The sequence below is a fragment of the Aotus nancymaae genome, unplaced genomic scaffold (genome assembly GCF_030222135.1).
Source record: "Aotus nancymaae isolate 86718 unplaced genomic scaffold, 86718_ANA_hifiasm-v0.15.2.pri h1tg000029l, whole genome shotgun sequence".
NCBI lineage: Eukaryota > Metazoa > Chordata > Mammalia > Primates > Aotidae > Aotus > Aotus nancymaae.
The window spans coordinates 68,819,048-68,839,813 of NW_026988442.1; the positions used below are offsets into that span (position 1 = coordinate 68,819,048).

The window sequence follows — 20,766 nt, forward strand, 5'->3', positions numbered from 1 at the left end:
TGACAAATCTATTTTGAGGTTTACTTTTAGGGATAGAATCTGTCCCCTGAGATCTATTTTTTAATTTATTGAAAAAGAATCTCAAATCCAGGAAATGTAACCATGATATTTGTTAAGGTTATAAATTGGTGGGGGGTAGGGGGGAGGAAAAGAGACTTTCATCTTCTTGAGTCATTTAATTTTTTCTGCCTTTCAAGCAGCAAGCAGGCAACTGATATATTCCTAATCAGCCATGATATATTAATTGGTAGAATTATCTTACTGAAAGTATGTAATCTATAGATGAGCCCAATGTATGTTTTTAAAACTTTATTTTAAAGGGAACTCAGGAAAACTGAAGCCTAGTCACTTTCTGGCTCTGAGAAAAAATAAATTTTTAGAGTAAAAATGATTTAATTATTTTAAATAAATAATGCTATCTTATAATTTGTAATGAAAAAGACCCAGGAAACAGATAGTTACCTTAATTTTACATCCTAGAAAGTTTGGAGTTACAGGGTCTATACTGTGGATACAATTCCCCAAAATTTTTTTTTACAAAAGTGAATTTGTTTTGTTTTACTAGACGAATGCAATTCTAGCCTTAGCAGTAACAACTTATTCAGCTAAAAAGCATTCAATTTTCTGGTTTAATATGTAGAAGGCAGTATGGGATATAGTTTGTGTCTATATACTTTCTCTGGGGAAACAAAACTAATTTGGATGACAGAATATTTAAGTAAAGAATATTTAAGTACAAAATTAATGACATGTAAATAATTATAGTAATTTGGGACTCTCATATATTTAATAAGGGGGTATCTCCTTGGAGGTTGGGGAAGTTTTTAGAGATGTATCAGCTGTCTATTTTATAGTCATGTCATGAACTTCCTTTCCCTAGACTTTCCAAAATACTTAGAAAGGTTTGTGTTCAAAGGAAAAAACAAAACCTAAGTGAAAAATTCCCTTCAACTTTGAAACAAGATATTAACAGTTTAAAAAAAACCTTGTTTTAAATTATTTTGCAGTCATTTTCTCACTTGAACTTCCTGTTGAAAGACTGTAACTGCCTAATGTGCCCAGCCAGGAAACAGAAGGTGACGGTAGCCCCGTTTGTGTTACGGAGGCTGCCTGACAATGCTGCCATCCTTTAACACGGTTTTATTTAGTTATTACAACTATCTCTCTGCAAATGACATTTAGGATTATTTAAGATTATGTTGTAATCCTTTTAATCCTTAGTGCTTTAAATTTCAGGCTAAACACCAAAGAGCAAACTAGCACTTAGCAGGAATGTTTAAAACATGTGGTTTGAACATAAATCTTTTTATTCACTCTATCCCTGATGAAGGCCTAGTGTTGCTCTTAACTAAGAAAACTCGTACCCAGCTCATTATAGCTGAGTTGCTAAACGTTTCTCAAACTACATCAAACTTGTGATAGTCCTTGACAATGACCATAAATGCAGAGTTAAACAAAAGTTAGCAGCAATGGACATTTACTACTTTAACTTAGAATTTCTTTCATCTTTTATAAATGTGTAGTGTCTTTCTGTGTGTGTGTGTGTGTGTGTGTTGTGTGTGTGTAAGTGCTCACTCTATTTCCTAAGGTCAGACTATTAGGTGTATGTATACATGTGTACATTATATATACATATGTATATTTGCATATATATTTGATGTATATAAGTATATATTTTATACATATATACAAGTACATATTTTATATAAATTATAACATCTAATATATATTTTATTATAGAAGTTAACTCTTTTATTATTTATTGTTCTGAAGTACCAATTAGGCCAAAATGTGTGCTGTTATAAAATATTCAGATATTCTTAAACTTAGCAAATGAGAATCATTCTGATTTACTGAAAGTTGTTGAATACCAAAACTTAATAATTAATGCTGTCATTGTTATGTTCCCACATACCAATCAAATAACATTGAATCCATGTCAATAGTTTGATATGATTTCAACTAGGAAAGAAATTTGGCTTTTAATAGAAAGAGAAAACAACTCAAACATCCAAACAGCATATATGAACAAATGAAATAAATGAAATCTGTCCATTTTTGGTTGTCAAAAATGTGTGCTTCTGAGACTTGCAAGCATCTCTCAGGCACACACAATTTTTTGTTTGTTTTTCTATTCATTTTAAGTTCAACTTCTCTGCAGACATTGTAATTATGTGGCATATAATTGCTAATCCATCAAACTTTTAAAAGACAGATTTCAAATTTTAAAATTATTTCTAATTTTGCTCTTTGATTTTTCTTGAACCAAAAATCTCAATAGTCATTTGCTATGTGTAATCTATAATTCATAGACTGAGATTGAACACCAAGCCTAATTCAAACTTGGAATTCTAAAGCTATTTCCGATGTAGCACATCAGCTGAAGTTATGATGGTCTTTTTCAGTCAGGAAGAAACACTTCATTATTCTGTAGGTAATGAAACCATTGCACACACACACATACACACTCCCAAGTCCAACAATGCCTTAATACCATGTTTTTGAGACATAATCATGTTTATTCTGATCATTTGAGAGTTACACCAGCTAATGTATCTAATCAAATATTGATGCAAGTCATCTAGATTTAGCTCTCTGGCAAATCCTTCCCGATGCTTTTTCGTTAACAGAACTATAAAAGCTATTTATATTGTTCCTCTGGAAAGGCTTACTCTCATAGTCTCTATCTATGGATACGTATTAGTAAATTTTACCAAAACTCATGCATTTAGGTGATGAAAAGATTTCAGCACCACAAGGAAACTAAGGGATTCACTCAAAATGAATGAAACAGAACATGAAACTTGAATCTTTTCTTTCACTTTGTTATTCACAGTATCCTTATAATCACCTCCTGTTTCTCTAAAAGTACAAGATTGAAAAAAAAAAAGTGTGTGTAAGAACACTGAGACCCCATGAACTGTTCGATTGTATTATCAACAAAACTAGCTAGCAAGATTTTCACCTCCAGAAAGTGACAAAAAACGAGAATAGTTTTTAATATCTTTGGAAGGACCTACATTCAGAAATATAAAAGTCAACTAGAAAATTGCAATAGGAGGTGGTTAGTCATATCCTGAAAAGATCAGGATGATATATGCTATCAATATAGGTGGCTGAAATGTAGATCTATGCATGTTCATAGTTATGCAAAAATATACATAATTTTTTCATCAATATTTTTAGCCCTGTATACATCATATATAGTTGAATGTCATCCTCATTTGTGAACTCATTTAACTCTTCGTAAGGTTATCAGAAGAAACTGAAAAAGGTTGGCTTAGCCCATCTCCAAAGGGTTGACATAGTCCAAGAATAATGTCTATAACAAATTTCAATGTCTTATACAGCTTTGGTGATTAGGATGCTAAATTTGCAGTACATAATGAGGCTTTACCACTGAGCTTATGTGGTCTAGTACAGAGCTTTCTTATGTGGTCATCTAGGTTGTCAAAAAGCTAGGATTCTAACCTCTAAATTTCATTATTTATGGCACAATACTAAGAGTAAGAAATTGAGGAAAAGGGGAAGTCACTGATCTATAGTTCCTCCCTTTAAAATAAAGTGTATTTCCTCTTCTTGATTCTATAAAGCCATATTTTAGTCACTTTCAGCTTTAGAGCATTGATTTCAGGACAAGTGTGTTTAGTTTTCTTCTGTCTTTTCTCTCTCCCTTTTGTTTCCTTCTTTTCTACATTTTATTTTTAATTGATGAATAATTGTATATATTCTCTTTCTTTTTTGATAAAAAAAATCTCTATACCTAAATAGAATAAAACTAGAAAAGTAATTTATTCCAGAATGTGTTAAAATATCCGTTTTATTTTGGTAATCCAAATGGACCCAAATTATTTGGATATACCTCAATAGCGTCTGGAAAATACAAACCAAACTAGAAACCAGCTTCCTCCCCTCAGTGAGAGTGTAGGTAGGAAATGTCACCTACCTATGCTTCTATAGAACCCAATATTCATTTCACCAAAGCATTTAAGAACAGAAGAATTGGCTTTTATTCAAGGGCCAACATGCTCTTAAAAGACATTTAAAAAATAATTATAATAAATTATAAAAATAATAAATAATTTTCCACTAAATTATGTAAATTCTAAAATATACCTATAAAATTATTGGTTATTTCAGAAATATAAAATTAAATAAAATTTCATATAAAATAGAACAAAAATAAAGCTCCATAATTTAAGATTATTAATTGCCACTGATTTTGGAAACATCATGTGTGAAATTACATTTTCCAATTTTATCTCTTTCAAGGATTTCATCTGGTTCTTTCCATTAAATGGAATATGATTATAAGTATTAATCAAGTTTTTTTCAAAAAACTAAGTTATTCAATATGAAAGAATCCATTTTTTATAGTTGTTCAGCCCTCTCCATTCCTGTAAGTTACACTTGTAAAAGTTATTAATGGCCGGAAGGTAAGGGTGTCATGAATGTAAATAGCTTATACTTGGTGTATCTTAGTTTGTGTGCATCTGAATATTCTAGATCAAATTTATTTAAGTCAAGCATTCTACATTTGAACCCCAGACATGTATCACATACACTGCAAACTTCAATAACTTTTCTGTGTTTACATTAATCAACATGCAACATATATTTTGTGTTTAGATAGCAACCAGTCGCCAGGAAAAAAAAGCAACAAAACAAACCAAAGATTCAACTGGGAAGAGGAGTCGCCTTTCATAATGACCTTCAGACCACTAGTTCATGTATATGAGCACATCACAAGAAGGTAGTCTTATTTTAGTTACCCAAGAGAGCTCAGATTTAGAGAGAATAGGAATAAATTGAATATATGTAACATTCTTACCTGAAAGACATTCTTTCTACTCGATTTTTCCTTGGCCCATTCGATCTGTGCACCACACAAATCCACACTTTCTGGTTTGTGCCCAGTTTTCTGTAAACACAAAAAAGAAAGAATAAAAGGATGCCACATTGGAAATGGATGTCAGAGAAATAGGAGTATAATGCCTTTTTTGTGTTCTCCAAGGGAACCCTAATTTGTAGGAATTTTCACTTAGGATCTAATATTTTTAAATGTCTAAAATTAGAGACCTGTTTTTAAAATTATTAACTGTAGACAATAGGAAAAATATCTAGAATACTAATATTTTGAGATGATATTCTTTAGTAATTCTAATAAAATTTTAAAATATGCTATTCAGTAATATGAAATATTGCTATTCAATGGTTAAAGTAACATAAAAGCATGTTAGGTTATATTACTTTAAGAACAGTAAAATAAAAAAATGATAAATTGTAGTACAATGCAAAAAACTGTTAGAGTTTTAGCTTTGTGACTTGAGTAAAGTTGCTTAGAATCTGGCCACATCATCTAGAAAACTGAGCAGGTGGATTAATTAATCTCAAAGTCCCCTTGCAGGTTTGTATTTCATATGTTAGCAAATTCGATACAGATTTATTAAGTGTCAACTATGCCTTTTAGAAATTCACTTTTCAGACTTTAAGACTATACCCATAAGTATAATTTTATTTGGTAAATTTAACTTAGACCAAATAGATTACGATGCATGCTTCCTATTACACAATTACAATGTATTACTTAAAAGTTTTTTTATTTCAATAGTTCACGATAATCAGTAGGAATATCACCCACATTTGTCTTTTCATATTTTCACTTGATTCAAGTTAATCATATATTACATTTACATCCCTCCAATTATTTTTTAAAAAGTTTGCCAGTTTGGAGAATTTCTTTACTACTTTTTCAAGAAGTTTCTCCATAGATAAATTCTGTTTCTCTGTACATACATTCCATACTTTTCTCAAGTCATTGTCCATAAAATACTTTGAAATTTTAGTATATGAAGCTTATAATATTTTTAGACAATGTTTTTAACATTATGAACATTAGGATAAAACAGGAAATCATGAAACAATGGTAACCATATTTTTAAAACTTAATCTGGCCACATTTGTTGTCTCTTAGCCATTATATCCAATTCTATTAGTTTAACAGAAATAGACTATTTTTCAGAAGGCAGAAATTTGTTTTATTATGGTAAATAATGCGATTTTTTTGGAAACTCAATAATTTGTTTGAAACATTGTATAACTTTCCTACAGGATAAACTCAGCTGGCAGGACAGAATTTGAGAACATATCTACCTTTTCTGTTGTTATTTAGGTGTAACCTCAGGAGAAACCCATTAAGATGAGCCATGCCCCTTAAAGAGATTCTGATCAGTGAAAAGTTTTTATTGGTTCACCCACACTATGCCACTCAGGTGATCACTATCATGAAAGATTTCAAAGCGTGATAGTGATATTCTTTGTCAAGTGATTTGTGATGTAGAAAAATTAACAACATGCTTCTTATAGATTTAATTAAGGGATACTCAGAGCCAAGAAAAATAATCATTAAGAGTATGTAACAAAATGGCTTCTTTTTCCCATATAATCCAGTGGCGGGGGGAGGGTGGGGAACATATAATTATCTTATTTAAGAAGCACTATTTATGTTCCAGGAACTTACCTAAGTACTTTAAAATTATTATTAATAATTCATTTAGTGCATGACTTCTGTGTTATAGGGAGTTTGTGGGCGATTATACAGAAGTCTAAGGCTAATATGAGGAAGATTCAGTATCTTCCTTGGCTCTGGAGTTCTAGGGCCCAGCACAGTGGCTAACACACTGACACTAAGTAAATGTGCAATCAATGGTAACCAAATAATTTTGTGAAATCTCACATTCACAACTGTATGAGGTAGGCATCACTAAGTTACAGGTAAGAAAACCTACCAGAATGGTTAGGTAAATTTCCTCAAGGTTACCCAGCTAGAAAAGGAGGGGCCAGGATTTAAATGCAAGCAGCGTCACTCCAGAGACTGTTCTTAACCATTATGCAGCCCTTGAAAACTGCATATGCACTGTGATCATATGCTAAAACATGTAAGAATTTGGGAAAAGCTATGGCTTTCTCACTAGACTCCAGAATAGACATATTCATCTTGTTTTTGTCCTTCTCTGTTAAACCTGATCTTGCCTTAGGTCCTTCACACCACCTGTTTACCTGGAATACCTCCCAATCTTCACACGTCTGGCTCCTTATCCTTCAGTTCCCAGTTATAAATGTCACCTTGTCAGAGGTCTTCTTTGACTGTCTTATATAAAAGAGCTGTACTCCAGTACTCCTGGTTACTCTCCATCCCACTACTTGTTTTAATTTCACTGCAGCCCTCCTCCTAACTGAAATTAACATATATATTTTTATATGCTGACTGTCTGTGTTTCCCCCACTAGAATTAAGCTCCCTGAGCTAGGGCCTTGTTTGCCTTTTCCTCTACTGTTTTTCCCAATGTATGGAACAGTGCCTGGCACATAGTTGTTGTTCAATGAATATTTGCTGAATTCATGAATGAAGGAAAAATACCAAAATGCAACTAGCTTTTGTGCTTTGGAAGGAAGATTTTAGTGTCTTAAAATTCCCAATTTACAGCAATTAAGATTTGTATATTTTTTTAATGGTTAAGCCATCTTTGGTTTGTAATTTGGAAAAATGACAAACAGTTTAATGGACTCATATTCGGATTAATGTGAGATTTCACAGACTCATTCAGTTAACATTTATTGCACACCTACTATGTGTCAGTGTGTTACACACTGTGCTCAGCTCTGAAACTCCAGGTTTAAGGGAGACACTGACTCTTCCTTGAAGAATCTCATATTAGCCTTAGATTTCTGTATCACCTACAAATTCCATATGCTATAGAGCTAAAGGAAACCTGTGGGTAAAAGCAGTCTAAGCTTTTACAGTTTTCTCATCATCTAGCTTTGTTAATTTCAAAATGTTCTCATCAGCATCTGTAGTGCTGAATCCTTTTTAACTTCCAATAGGGTTGAGGTTCAAGAGACCAAAGAAGAGACCCAGAGCTAACAAAAAAGATATGGGGTTTTACTAGGGTTTTACATACCCAGGAAAGAGGCCAGTGGTGCCAGGCTGGACAGGAGAACCACTTCATGTACAAGAATCGTCCAGGAGCAGTGGGCTAGGCCATGTAACTACATAGCCCAGTGGTGGAGGACTGAGCAGGAAAACCACGACCTCTTGCTGACAGCATGCAGTTTATGTAGCATTTTCACTTAACAACCCCCCTCCTTAAGGACCCCCACCTGGCAACCTTCATCCAACCCAAAACTCATTCTCCTGTGTGGTCTGTGTTCCACGAGACTGGATGAGGGCTCAGATGTTCCTCATGGACTCCAGGTTAGCCACTCCTCAATTCCCTAGCTTGAAACGCACACTCAGGTGTGCCTGCCATATAGGGTAATTCCAAGGGGATTATTAAGCTATTGCTATCAGGTGTGTTTACCCTATAGCAGCCTAAGGCAAATTCCACAGCACCTGGCACGGGTTTATCACACTCCAACCCCTGTCTGTGGCTATCTTCTCCTTGACCTGGCCCTGTCTCTCGCACTCCTCAAAATCTCACTCCTTCACCTCGTCTCCACTTCAGTGATTTTCATTCTGCTGCTCATCTAACAGATTCCACTTTTGCAGTTTTTCTTACCCCCACCCTGTTATGTGTATTTCTGATGCTATTAAAATCATCGACCTTTGTGCAATCTCCCAGTCTCTGAATTCCTTCCTGGTTTCATTTCCTTTCAAGTCCAGGTCTACATTTCTGATTCCACAGTCACTTCAACCACCCACTCCACCTGCCCTCTCGTCCAAGGATATCACTCTCATCTGCTTGCCCCTCCAAAATCTTCCCATATCCCCGAATACTGGAGAAATAACTTTTGACTACTTAGGGTAGCAATACTACAAATAATAGCTACCTTCTTCAGCTGGGCCTTTGACTCTGCTTAGCAAAGTTTTTATGTGTTCCCAGTCACTTTCTCTTCCTTCTCCTGACACTGCTCTCTTACACGCTTCAACCCTTATATGTCCGCCCCAAGAAATGGTTTGTTCCTACTTCATGGAGATCACAACCCTTGTGCTAGAAATGTCACAACTCTTCCCACTTTCATACTTAGTCTGTGTAATCCAAATAAGCGAATATAAAGTTTAATGATAGCACCTCTATTGCACTCTGAAAGCTTCATATTGATTTCTCACTTACTTCTTACAACAATTTTGTGAAAATATTACCATTGCTTTCAACTTACACGTGAAGAAACCCAAACGAGAGCGGCCCAGTGGCTGACATAAGGTCATATACTTAGAAAGTGCCTGAGCTGAGATATGAATTTACTTTTATTGGATTCCAAGTTCCAAGTTATTGATCACAGTGGAATCCAGGGCCTGCCTTCCACACTCATCTTTTCCTCCTACTAGTTCACATAAAAATTAATGCCTTTTTCGGGTCTAAGAATAAGAATTCACATTTTCTAATTTTTTTCGTTGTGTCATCATTCTCCACTTTGTCTCCCAGCCCCAGAATTCTGGGGCTGTGACTGGCCCATCTGTCTAACAAACTCCCATGCCTTGGCAGGACTGTGGCCTCTATCAGTGTCAAAATTACCTGGCCTGTCAGTGCCATAAAGCACAGAAAGGACTCGCAAGGCAGGTCCTGCGTTGCCTCAGAAGAAGAGATATTCCTTTTGCCCAAGGCTTATTTATCTCTAGTTCCTAATTTCATCCAGTCTTGTCCCTGGTTTCCTGAATTGTCCAGGAATAAGCATTTCACATTTCCTTCTACTTTTTCCCTCTTAAATAGATTACATCCTTCAGCCTCTAACTATGTTCATCACTCCTGTTAAAAAAAAAAAAAAGAAGAAGAAAAGCAAGCATCAACTCCACATCCTCACTTTTTCTCAATCTCACTTATCTCCTTTCCATTATTGCCAGATTTGTCCTTCTCCTCGATTCATGTTCTCTGTTTGCTCAGACTCCATTCTCTTCTTCGACACTGTAGTCTGATGTTTACTTCCTTCCTTGACTTTTCTAAAATATCTTAACCATGAAGGTCACCAAAGACAACCTGATGCCTTGTTCCCCACCTGCATATTACTTCAACTCTGTACTGCGAGATTCTTTTGGCCCTTCTCCTTAGAGCCCTCTTGTTTCTTGGCCATGGAAGCATTTTTTTCTCCAAATTCTTCACCTTTTATACTCTTCATTTTCAGTTTCTTCCACTGACTCCTCTTCCTCTTCCTACTTTCTAAATGTTGGTAACCCAGGTTTAGCATTCTAGGCCCTCATCATTTCTCCTCACTCATGCGCTTCCTGTGGGTTTTGGTCTTGCCCCATCACTGCCATATGTTGACTCCTTGATGCTTGCCTCTGGCCCCAGCTCCCTCTGATGTGCCAGAATTATATTTTCTGCACTGCTATGAGAGGGTATCACAGACATTTCAGTGAAATCATTATCTTCTTCTCCCTCCTGCCTCCTTTTCTCTGTTGTTTGTCTTGCTAATAGTCCCTTCACTTACTTCACCTGAAAATTTCTTAACTCCCTCCTTCCTTTCACTATCCATAACCAAAAGGCACAACGTCTTGAATTCCGAAATTAGCTCTGTTTTCTCTATCTCATGACCGTAACCTGAGTAGAGTTCTTATTTTCTCTTACCAGAATTCTTCTACCTCTTGCCTCTGTGGTCAGTCAAAAGCCATTGCAGTTCATTCTCTGTATTTTGACCTTTCTTCCCTCTAAAACACATACCTCACATTATTTATTATGGAAAATTTATCTACAGGATAGTGTCCAAATCCCTCTGTAGGATATATGAGCTCCTTTCTGTCCTCTTCCAACCATCCCTCTTGCTTCTATGCATTCTCCCATTCTTCTCCATACCAGCTACGCTACACCCGGGGCAGTTTCCAAAACGCAATGTGTTTTTACAATGCCAGACGTTTGGGATTTGAGTATGCATTCATTCTTTTCATCTGAAATACATTTATCTCTCTCTTCAGTCTACCCTGCTTGCTTGCCATCTGCCGTAATCTTGCTCATTTTCATGACACAACTAAAAAAATATTACATCCACAAGGAGAATTTTCCTCTGCAGGTAGTCACTCACTCCTTCCATCATTTCCCCTACTTTGAAACATACTGTGTTACAACTCTTGTTAGTCACACATTGCTATTCCTTTTCGATGTGTTTTTTCCCCTAGCTATCAAGTCGGAGAAGTGGGTTTGTCTTATGGTTCTTTATTTTTCCAGAATCTAGCAAAGTGGCCTAAACAAGTGTTAAACGGGTATTTGTGAACTATTGAAATAATTGAGGAACTGGATAGAGAATGACAATGGAAAATATCTGGATTGATTCCAATGCATTAATAAATAAAAATAAATAATACATGTCAGAATGGCAGTTTGCAAAGTGAGAAGTACAAAGGTGGTTATGGAATCATATTTCTACTCTATAACAACTTTAAGTAAGAACTGATCATATGGTACAATCAAAACTAATAGAGATTTGGGGTGAATTCAAAACTATGACAGAAAAAAACTAAAGTTACTGGGTAATAAGAAATAGATTCACTTTAAGAAGAGAAAACTAGGATAAGTAGCTGGAGGACTGTGTAAAAATGGTCCCCATAAGTAGTTTATTTTTACAAAGCTACAGCAGAAAGACCTATGCCTGAAGAATAGTTTTAGGGAATAGAGATTAAATGTTAAATATTGGAATAAGTAGTTCAGAAAAGTTGTAGAATTTACCTGGAAGACAATCAAGATTTTATTCAAGAAGGCTGAAATTAAAGAATCCTTTAATAGAAAACATATTTCTGATTTTACAGCTATAAAACACAAGAAAAAGTCTGCTAATGAACTGCATGATGCCAATGGATCATATTGTACATCATTATAAAAATAAACTTAAAAAAAGTGACTAAATAGGAATTTAAATCCAAGAATGTACACACCATATCTCTTCTGGGGTATACTTAAAATAGAAATGACTGATCTTTAAAATATTTAAACAGAATTATTTAAGAGTTACTGCTTTTGGACAATAAAACATAAAAGACTCTTTTTTTAGAGGAATGTGAAGTCATTCAAAATTGACCCTAGGTCTCTCGCACTTCTGATTTTTATGATTCTCTTAGTCTATCTTCACCATTTCCCAATAATAGCTAACAGAGTATTTTGTCTGCAATATTTTTTCTCTGACTTAGATTAAACCTGTGGGATTAAGTTTCCCATTTTTCTTTATGGGATATTTGGGGTCCATAGTCTTCTAATGTATATTAAGAAAATATCAAAGGCCAGATGCTCTTTAGCTTGATGATAGCTTCCATGATGAAGATTGGGCATATACGTAGGCCACAAATCATTTGGCTGCACAGCCTCATACCCTTATTACTAGATGTGGTTCAAAAAGAGAGACAAAGCTCGGTTTGTATGAAATAGGTTATTAGCGCCATTTTTTATTTTGGATTAATTGCTATTCCAGAATATAGACTCAGATTGTCCTTATCATTTTGAAACACAAAACACAAAATCTGTTTAGAGGAATTAAGTTTTATCAATAACTGGTTTTGATTCTGGAAAATCGTTCATGGAGGAGGATAAAACTCATTTATAAATTCTCATTTGGGCAAAATGATTTAGGAAAGAGGGTTGGATGGATACCTGATCTTATTAATGTCTAAAGTATGGCCCCTGTCAACATAAAAGAGGATACTTTGATTATAAGATGTGGGTTTTATGTATATGAATATAAATGATGTTAATAATAACAGAAATTGTTTCTACAGTGAAATTTCTCAGTATATTACATGACCAAATCAAACCACATATTTAGAAAAATAAACCTTTGTTAGTGATTGTGGGCACTAGAATGTTATGCAGTTTTTGTTTTTGAGGAGAAAGTATTCTACGCTTTTCAAAAAATGAGCATCCATTGCATTTGTTTCTGAATCAAAATATTGCTAGAATAAATATAATTGCTTCTACTTAGTTTATTTGGTTCTCAACTGATGTAGTTTTACATTTACGTTAAAAAGCTAATTTATTTCTGCAAGGTGAATAGCTTGGGCACACTTTTGATGCCTCAGGTGCCTCCTCAGAGTTTCTCCTTAGACTGTCATCCACTCAGTCAACCGCAGCTGTCCCGGTAGATGACCACCCCTGCCTGGGCAATACAGTCCCACCTCTTGAGAATGACCAGTTACCTTCTTGGAATGCCAGACCCTCCCTCCAGGCTGCCAGATTGTAGAGGGGCCTTTGACTCCTTCCACCACTTCCTACTTTAGATGAAATGCCACTTTGCAGGATGTGGGGCCTGGCTTTCTGAGTAGCCTCCCAAGGCTGGGGCAGGGTCCAACTGATGCAGGCAAGTGAAGACTCTGGGTGGTGAACTTTAATCAAAAGTTCAGGAAATGGGAAAAGTGCAGGAAATGGGAAGAAATATGGGAGATAAATTCCTTTTCCTCCTTCTGCTCCCTTCCTCCCACAGACTGCTTTAAGCTTTCACCAGTGTACCTGCAGCTCCTTTTCTCTCTGTCTCTTTGAGGCTCATTGTAGAGAGGAGTCAACATGGTAACACCCCTGAACCACTCCCCATCATTTCTGGTCTGACTTCCTTTCCTTCATTCTCTGTGTCCTGGATTTCTACCTCCCAAATAAAGACTGGCACTTAATTCAGGCTTTGTCTGCCAAAAAAACAGATTTGAGACAATTGAGGTTGCTCTCCCTGTGGCAGAGATAAATCATTCTCCACCCAAATGTGTGCTGTGCTCCCTCTTCCAGTGCCTTGAGTTGTCCCTGGGAAGCAGCTCACCAGCTGAAGACTTTACTCCCAGCTCCATTTGTATCCGAATGTGGCCAATTACTCATTCTCACCACTGGAATGTGAGCAAAAAGATGTCTAGGCATGTGCAGATCTTTCCCACATTCTCTCTTTACCCTTCCCTCATCTGCCACTACTCTTAACCACTATATTGTATTGCTTCATGTAATAATAACAATAACGATAAATACAATTAAGACTTATGTTTGCTCTGTGTGAGGCACATTGCATCAATTTTCTCACATACAGTTCTATGAGACAGTCACTCTTATTAATCTCATATTACAGTTGAGATAGCCAAGAAATATGTAAAAATAAATTTATCATTAGTGTTTGAAAATAAACTAGAGCAGCAAGTAAAATATGAATTTGGATTCCCAGCCCAGGTGATGTGACTTGAAAGTCCCTGTTTCTACCTAATGTGATATGCTGCTTAACAGAGCATTTCAATTTAGTAGTGAATTTTTAAGAAAGACTATGCATATACTCTATAAATTAAAAAAATGCACTGTGGGGTAAAAGCTTATTTTATCTTAGAGAAATGCAAGCACCAAAACAAATGCATTTCATTGACCAAAATGATAAACCACAGAGAGTTAAGCTTCATAATTAAAATAGTTTTCTGAGAGAGCTAAGGTGAGGTTTATTGAGGGACAGTAAGCTCTGATCCATTTATAAAGGATCCTTTCAATTTCATGGATTTGTGTGGTTATTAAAAATTATGTAAGATACAGAATTTATTGTAGTTAATGGCCAAAGCTTGAAAAAAATACAACCAGAGAACATGGCTTCATTTATAGCAATATCGATCACTTGATTTTTTTCCTTACAAAGTTTACATTAATAAAACACTGGACTTTAATTTCCTTTTTTTCTTCTCTGTATTTCCATCTCTACCCATTATCATCCAGATTTTGAACTGTAATTTGGTTTTCGAATCATTAAATGTATGATGAGGCCATATGATGGCGCAATCTTCAGCTATAGTAATAGACTGCATCAGTGATAGCCATGCTGATGTGGCAAGACTACTACAATTATGAGAATTAAATGATTAAACAGAGATTTTCAAATGCCTTCATTAGTCTCAGGTTGATAGATCTTTTGTTTGCCCCTCCATTTTTTCATGATCTTCTTAAGCAGGGGTCTGAATAAGGGCTCAATACTCACTCTACAAAGATGAAATCATTCCATATTCATTTTGCACAGAATACTCAATAATTCATGAATAGCTTTCTGATTGAAACTATTTTCATCTTTTTGCAAAATCACATCATTTTCCCTCCCTAAATAAGTTTATTTTGTTGTTAAAGTCACACTACAGTGAATGAGCATTAGATATATTGGATTATTTAATTAATGTGTGTGTTCATTACTCATATTGAAAGTAAACAATATTTTTTAAAAGTAAACAAATTTCTATTTCTTTTAGTTTTTATTTTTTTTAGAGACAGAGTCTCATTCTATTGCCTAGGCCAAACAGCAGTGATGTAACCATAGCTCACTGCAGCCTCAAACACCTGGGTTCAAGTGATCCTCCTACTTCAGCCTCCAAGGTAGCTGGAATTATAGGTACATGACCACCATGTCTGGCTTTTTTTTTTTTTTTGACAGAGTTTCAATCTTTCACCCAGGCTAGAGGGAAGTGATGGGATCTTGGCTCACTGCAACCACTACCTCCTGGGTTCAAGCGATTCTCCAGCTGCAGCCTCCCGAGTAGCGCAGATTACAGGTGTGTGCCACCATGCCCTACTAATTTTTGTATTTTTAGTAGAGGTGGGGTTTATTCATGTTGGACAGGCTGATGTCAAACTGCTGACCTCAGGTGATCCGCCTGCCTTGGGCTCCCAAAGTACTGAGATTACAGGCATGAGCCACCGTACCCAACCAATTTTTTTTTTTTTTTTTTTTTTTTGAGACGGAGTTTCGCTCTTGTTGCCCAGGCTGGAGTGCAATGGAGCAATCTCGGCTCACCGCAACCTCCGCCTCCTGGGTTCAGGCAATTCTCCTGCCTCAGCCTTCTGAGTAGCTGGGATTACAGGCACGCGCCACCATGCCCAGCTAATTTTTGTATTTTTAGTAGAGACGGGGTTTCATCATGTTGACCAGGATGGTCTCAATCTCTTGACCTCATGATCCACCCGCCTCGGCCTCCCAAAGTGCTGGGATTACAGGCTTGAGCCAACCAATGTTTTTAAATCACTTTTTTGTAGAGACAGGATCTCAGTATGTGGCCCAGGCTGAAAACATGTTATTTTAATGAGGTCTTTTATGTTGCCCATTTTTGCTTTCAAGTTTATGACTGAATGAGTGGTTTAGAGAAGTTAGTAGTTCATTAAATGCCTTGGAAAAGTTTTCTGTTATTAAAAGTAAAATTTTTATAAAGTCAAACTCATAGAAGCAGAGAGTAGAATGGTACTTACCAGGGCCTGGGGGGCTTGAGGAAGGGTAGGGGGAGATGTTGGTCAAAGTATACAAATTTCTATTAGACAAGAATAATAAATTCTAGAGACCCATTGTACTGCATGGTAACTATAGTTAATAATAACATACCATATACTTAAAAATCACTGTATATGTTTTTATATACTTAAAAATCACTGCATATATTTTATATATTTCACACACAAAAATGATAAGTATATGAGGTAATGGATATGTTAATAGCTTGATTTAATCATTCCACAATGTATACATGCATCAAAACATCACATTGTACCTTTTAAAAATACAACAATTCTTTTCTTCTTAGGTTCAAGGGCACATACGCAGGATGTGCAGGTTTGTTACATAGTTAAATGTGTACCATGGTGGTTTGCTGCACAGACAGATCATCCCATCACCAAGGTATTAAGCCCAGCATCCATTAGCTATTCTTCCTGATGCTCTCTCTCTCTCCACTGCCCCAATCCAACAGGTCCCAGTATTTGTTGTTCCCCACACTGTGCATGTGTTCTCATCATTCAGTTCCCACTAATAAGTGAGAACATGCAATATTTATTTTTCTGTTCCTGTATTATTTTGCTGAGGATAATTACTTCCACTCCATCCATGTACCTGCAAAGGACATGATCTCATTCCTTTTTATAGCTGCATAGTATTCCATGGTCTATATGTGCTACATTTTCTTAATCCAGTCTATCATTAATAGGCATTTAGGTTGATTCCATGTATTTGCTTTTTGTAAATAGAGCTGCAGTGAACATACATGTGCATGTGTCTTTATAATGGAATGATTTATATTCCTTTGGGTGTATACTCAGTAATGGGATTGCAGGGTCAAATGGTATTTCTGCCTCTAGGTCTTTGAGGAATCACCACAGTGTCTTCCACAATGATTAAACTAATTTGCACTCCCATCAACAGTGTAAAAGTGTTCCTTTTTCTCTGCCACCTCGCCAGCATCTTTTTGGACTTTTTCATAATTTCTATTCTGACTGGTGGGAGATGGTATCTCATTGTGGCTTTGATTTGCATTTATCTAATGATCAGTGATATTGAACTTTTTTTCATATGTTTTTTGGCTGCATGTATGTCTTCTTTTGAGAAGTGTCTGTTCATGTCCTTTGCCCACTTTGTAATGGGTTTTTTTTTTCTGGTATATTTAAGTTCGTTATATACTCTGGATATTAGACTTTAGTCAGATGAATAAATTGCACAATTTTTCTCCCATTCTGAAAGTTGTCTGTTCACTCTGATGATAGTTACTTTTGCTTTGCAGAAGCTCTTTAGTTCAATTAGACCCTATTTGTCACTATTTGCTTTTGTTGCAATTGCTTTTAGCATTTTCATCATAAAATCTTTGTCTGTGCCTATGTCCTGAATGGTATTGCCTAGATTTTCTTCTAAAGATTTATAGTTTATTTAATAAATGGTGCTGGGGGAACTGGCTAACTATATGCAGAAAATGGAAACTGGGCCCCTACCTTATACCATACACAAAAATTAACTCAAGATGGGGATTAAAGACCTAAGTGTAAAACCCCAAAATACAATTTTTAACAAGTAAAACTTGCCAGTTGTTGGCTCTGATTAAACATACATATTAATACAATGTAAAATGAAAAACATAAGAGTAACAAAAAACAGTCCCTTACACAACCAACATATTAGCTTTCTATTGAATGTACTGACTTTAGAACTACACAATTTTAGGGGGAAAATATTCCCTAAAATGTTTACAACGTTTTTGAATTTGTATCAAAAATGACACTAAATTTTCTGAGCTGTATGTGATGAATATAATAGAAACAGTGGCTCTCATCCATCCAGTTGATGAGGATAAATTCCACTACATCTGATGGTTAGTGGATGTAGATACAAGGGAAGTATCTCATACCAGAAAGACTTTACACAATGCATTTGTTCAAGTAGCGTGTGACACTGAACAGATATTCTAGAGTCAGATGAAAGCACCAGTAGGTTTGCAACTGGTGCTTACTTAGGTGGTGACACACCTAGTTTTTGGGACAGCATGTTTTTAGTTCTCCTTAGATACATAGCTCTGCTTGTTCTCTTTGCACTAGAACTTCTTTAGAAATGACCATACTGTTGGAGGTCAGAGACATATGAGAATATCAAAATATTTTGTCACTGAAAAGATGTCCTGTGATTTACTAAATGCATTGAGCCAAAATGATGACAAACAGCCATTTTACAATTTTCTCTGTCATAGGAGTTCAGGCCTTACTGCTCTCATCTGTTTGCATAAATTTTTAGGACATGTCTCTCAGTAATTTACCAGGTCCTGCATGTGTTTTTATACACACACATACACACACACACACACACACACACACACAAAATTAAGAAAGACTTAATTTTATAGATTTAACATATATATATATTCCCTAAAACTCTGAGTCTCTCTTAATTTGAGAATATATCATATTGGTTACGAAAACTCCACTTTGCCCAGTTTCCTATAGAATGAAATGATCTCATCTCCCAATCCTGTTCATGTTCAAGGTCTTTCATAAGCCAGCTCCACGCTGACTTTCTAACCAAATTACACTGCTTGCTGTTCCACAATGCTGTTCCTCAATTTAATTTGAAGCTATCCCTCACTGGTACTACTCCCAACTAACTAATAGAAGAAACACAAAATGGTCTGGATGAGGACATATTTACTCTAGGCCTCAGGGAACCCCCAATAAAAAATGTAAAGAACAGTGATTAGTATACAGTGCATAGAAGAAGGCAAGAGATCAGTATACATCTGTAAAACAAATCAAATTAAATAATTTTCCATATTTTACTATTAATTACTCTCTTATTAGTACACAAAATATCTTTTGTCCCTTTTTACATCAAAATCCTATTCAGCCTTCAAAAATGTGCTCAAATGTCCTCCATTAATATATTGAATACTATCCAAATGGAAGCAGTCACGCATCTCTGAGTTATCATAATATGAACCCATGTCTCTGTTCATGCCATTTTAGAACAACTACCAACACCCATTTTTTTTTCACTATACTCAATCTAAGGCCATACTTTGTATTTGTTTCAATCTGGTTCATTTTTTTATCTTTCAGAACACCTATCATAGTGACATAAACACTTATCGTAATGATTTATACATAAAAGATGCTCAGTAATATTTGATATAATGATAGTAAACAATATTTGAACAAAAGGAGAGATACATAAGCAGAAAATTACTTGCAACAATAGTTTCTCTGGGATAAGACTACCTGTAGGAAAATCTATGGTTCCACAGCATGTCGTCTAATATTTTTGTAATACTTCAGTCATGGTTTTATTATAATAAACCTATATATAATTATGTCTCCTTTACCAAATTGTGAGTACTGTGAGAGCAGGGATCATATATAATTCATTCGAATATTTCTGTTGCCCCTCAGGTAAAAACAAAACAACAACAACAAAAAACAAAATTATGTGACACCTAGAAAGAGTTGTCAACTGTTGATAGAATAAATGAATAGATGCTCTAAATTGCAGAGCTTCTTCTCTATGATGCAATCCATCAAATGGGTTTTCTTTAAACAAAAATGCAGATTTGCCAAATCCCATGTGTATGTCAGGTGCCTCCCAAACACATCAAGCAGAAGCTCTAAAATCACAAAGTACAGCAGGTACCTAGGAGTCAAGCTGCAAATGAAGTGCTAGAGTCAACTGAAATACTTCATTGATAGTAGAATAGAAAAGTGTGTCTGAAAAATACAAGGGGTGTGAGTCAAGGCCTGAGAAGATTAATCAAACAGACAACTCCTGTTTCTTAGTACTTCTTTAGCACCAGATGAAACAAACCTTAATGTGGGTGCTTTTGAGGAAAAAGTTTTCACTTCTGTAGTAAATGAGATGAAGATCCTTGAAGAATGAGCATCATCTCATGCTTTGGCCCTATGATAGACCTGGCTTTCTTGTTTTTTGTTTTTTGTTTTTTGTTTTTTTTTGAGACAGAGTCTCCCTCTGTCGCTCAGGCTGGAGTGCAGTGGTGTGATCTTGGCTCACTGCAACTGCTGCCTCTGAGGTTCAAGCGATTCTCCTGCCTCAGCCTCCTCAGTAGCTGGAATTACAGGCACACACCACCACGCCCAGCTAATTTTTGTATTTTTAGTAGAGACAGGGTTTCACCATATTGGTCAGGCTGGTCTCAAACTTTTGACTCTGTGATCTGCCTGCCTCAGCCTCCTAAAATGCTGGAATTATAGGCATGAGCCATTGCACCCAGGTCAGGCTCTATTAAGACACCTAACACTGACCAGTACTGCTGTTCAGTATATGTTTGTTAAAATAATACCCATGCTAGATTGTTCCAGAATGAAGACACCTGGAGAATACTAACATAACTTATTAAAAATTTGTCCCTCATAGCAAATCTCAGTCCATGATACTCTTCTCAACTCTTTTCTTTTATCCTATCTTCAAACAAAACCAAAAATTCATTTCTCTTTGTTGTGCACAGACTCTGCCCATTCTCAGTTCTATGCCACTGTTCATGTTATCCCCTGCACTCCCTGCCTACAAATCTCCACATATTCAAATTATAACTGTCCTTCAAGGCCCAATT

The 20,766-nt window shown here is 35.7% G+C and overlaps 1 protein-coding gene across 2 annotated transcripts in view; it reads right to left on the reverse strand.

Annotated features, from left to right (window-relative positions):
• ARHGAP15 (Rho GTPase activating protein 15) overlaps positions 1-20,766 on the reverse strand; it is a 634,760-nt gene that overhangs the window by 504,855 nt on the left and 109,139 nt on the right. For both annotated transcript variants that reach the window (XM_064382800.1, XM_012473459.2), the window contains exon 6: positions 4,832-4,921. In XM_064382800.1, the coding sequence (XP_064238870.1) occupies positions 4,832-4,921 (90 nt within the window). The remainder of the gene's footprint in view (positions 1-4,831; positions 4,922-20,766) is intronic.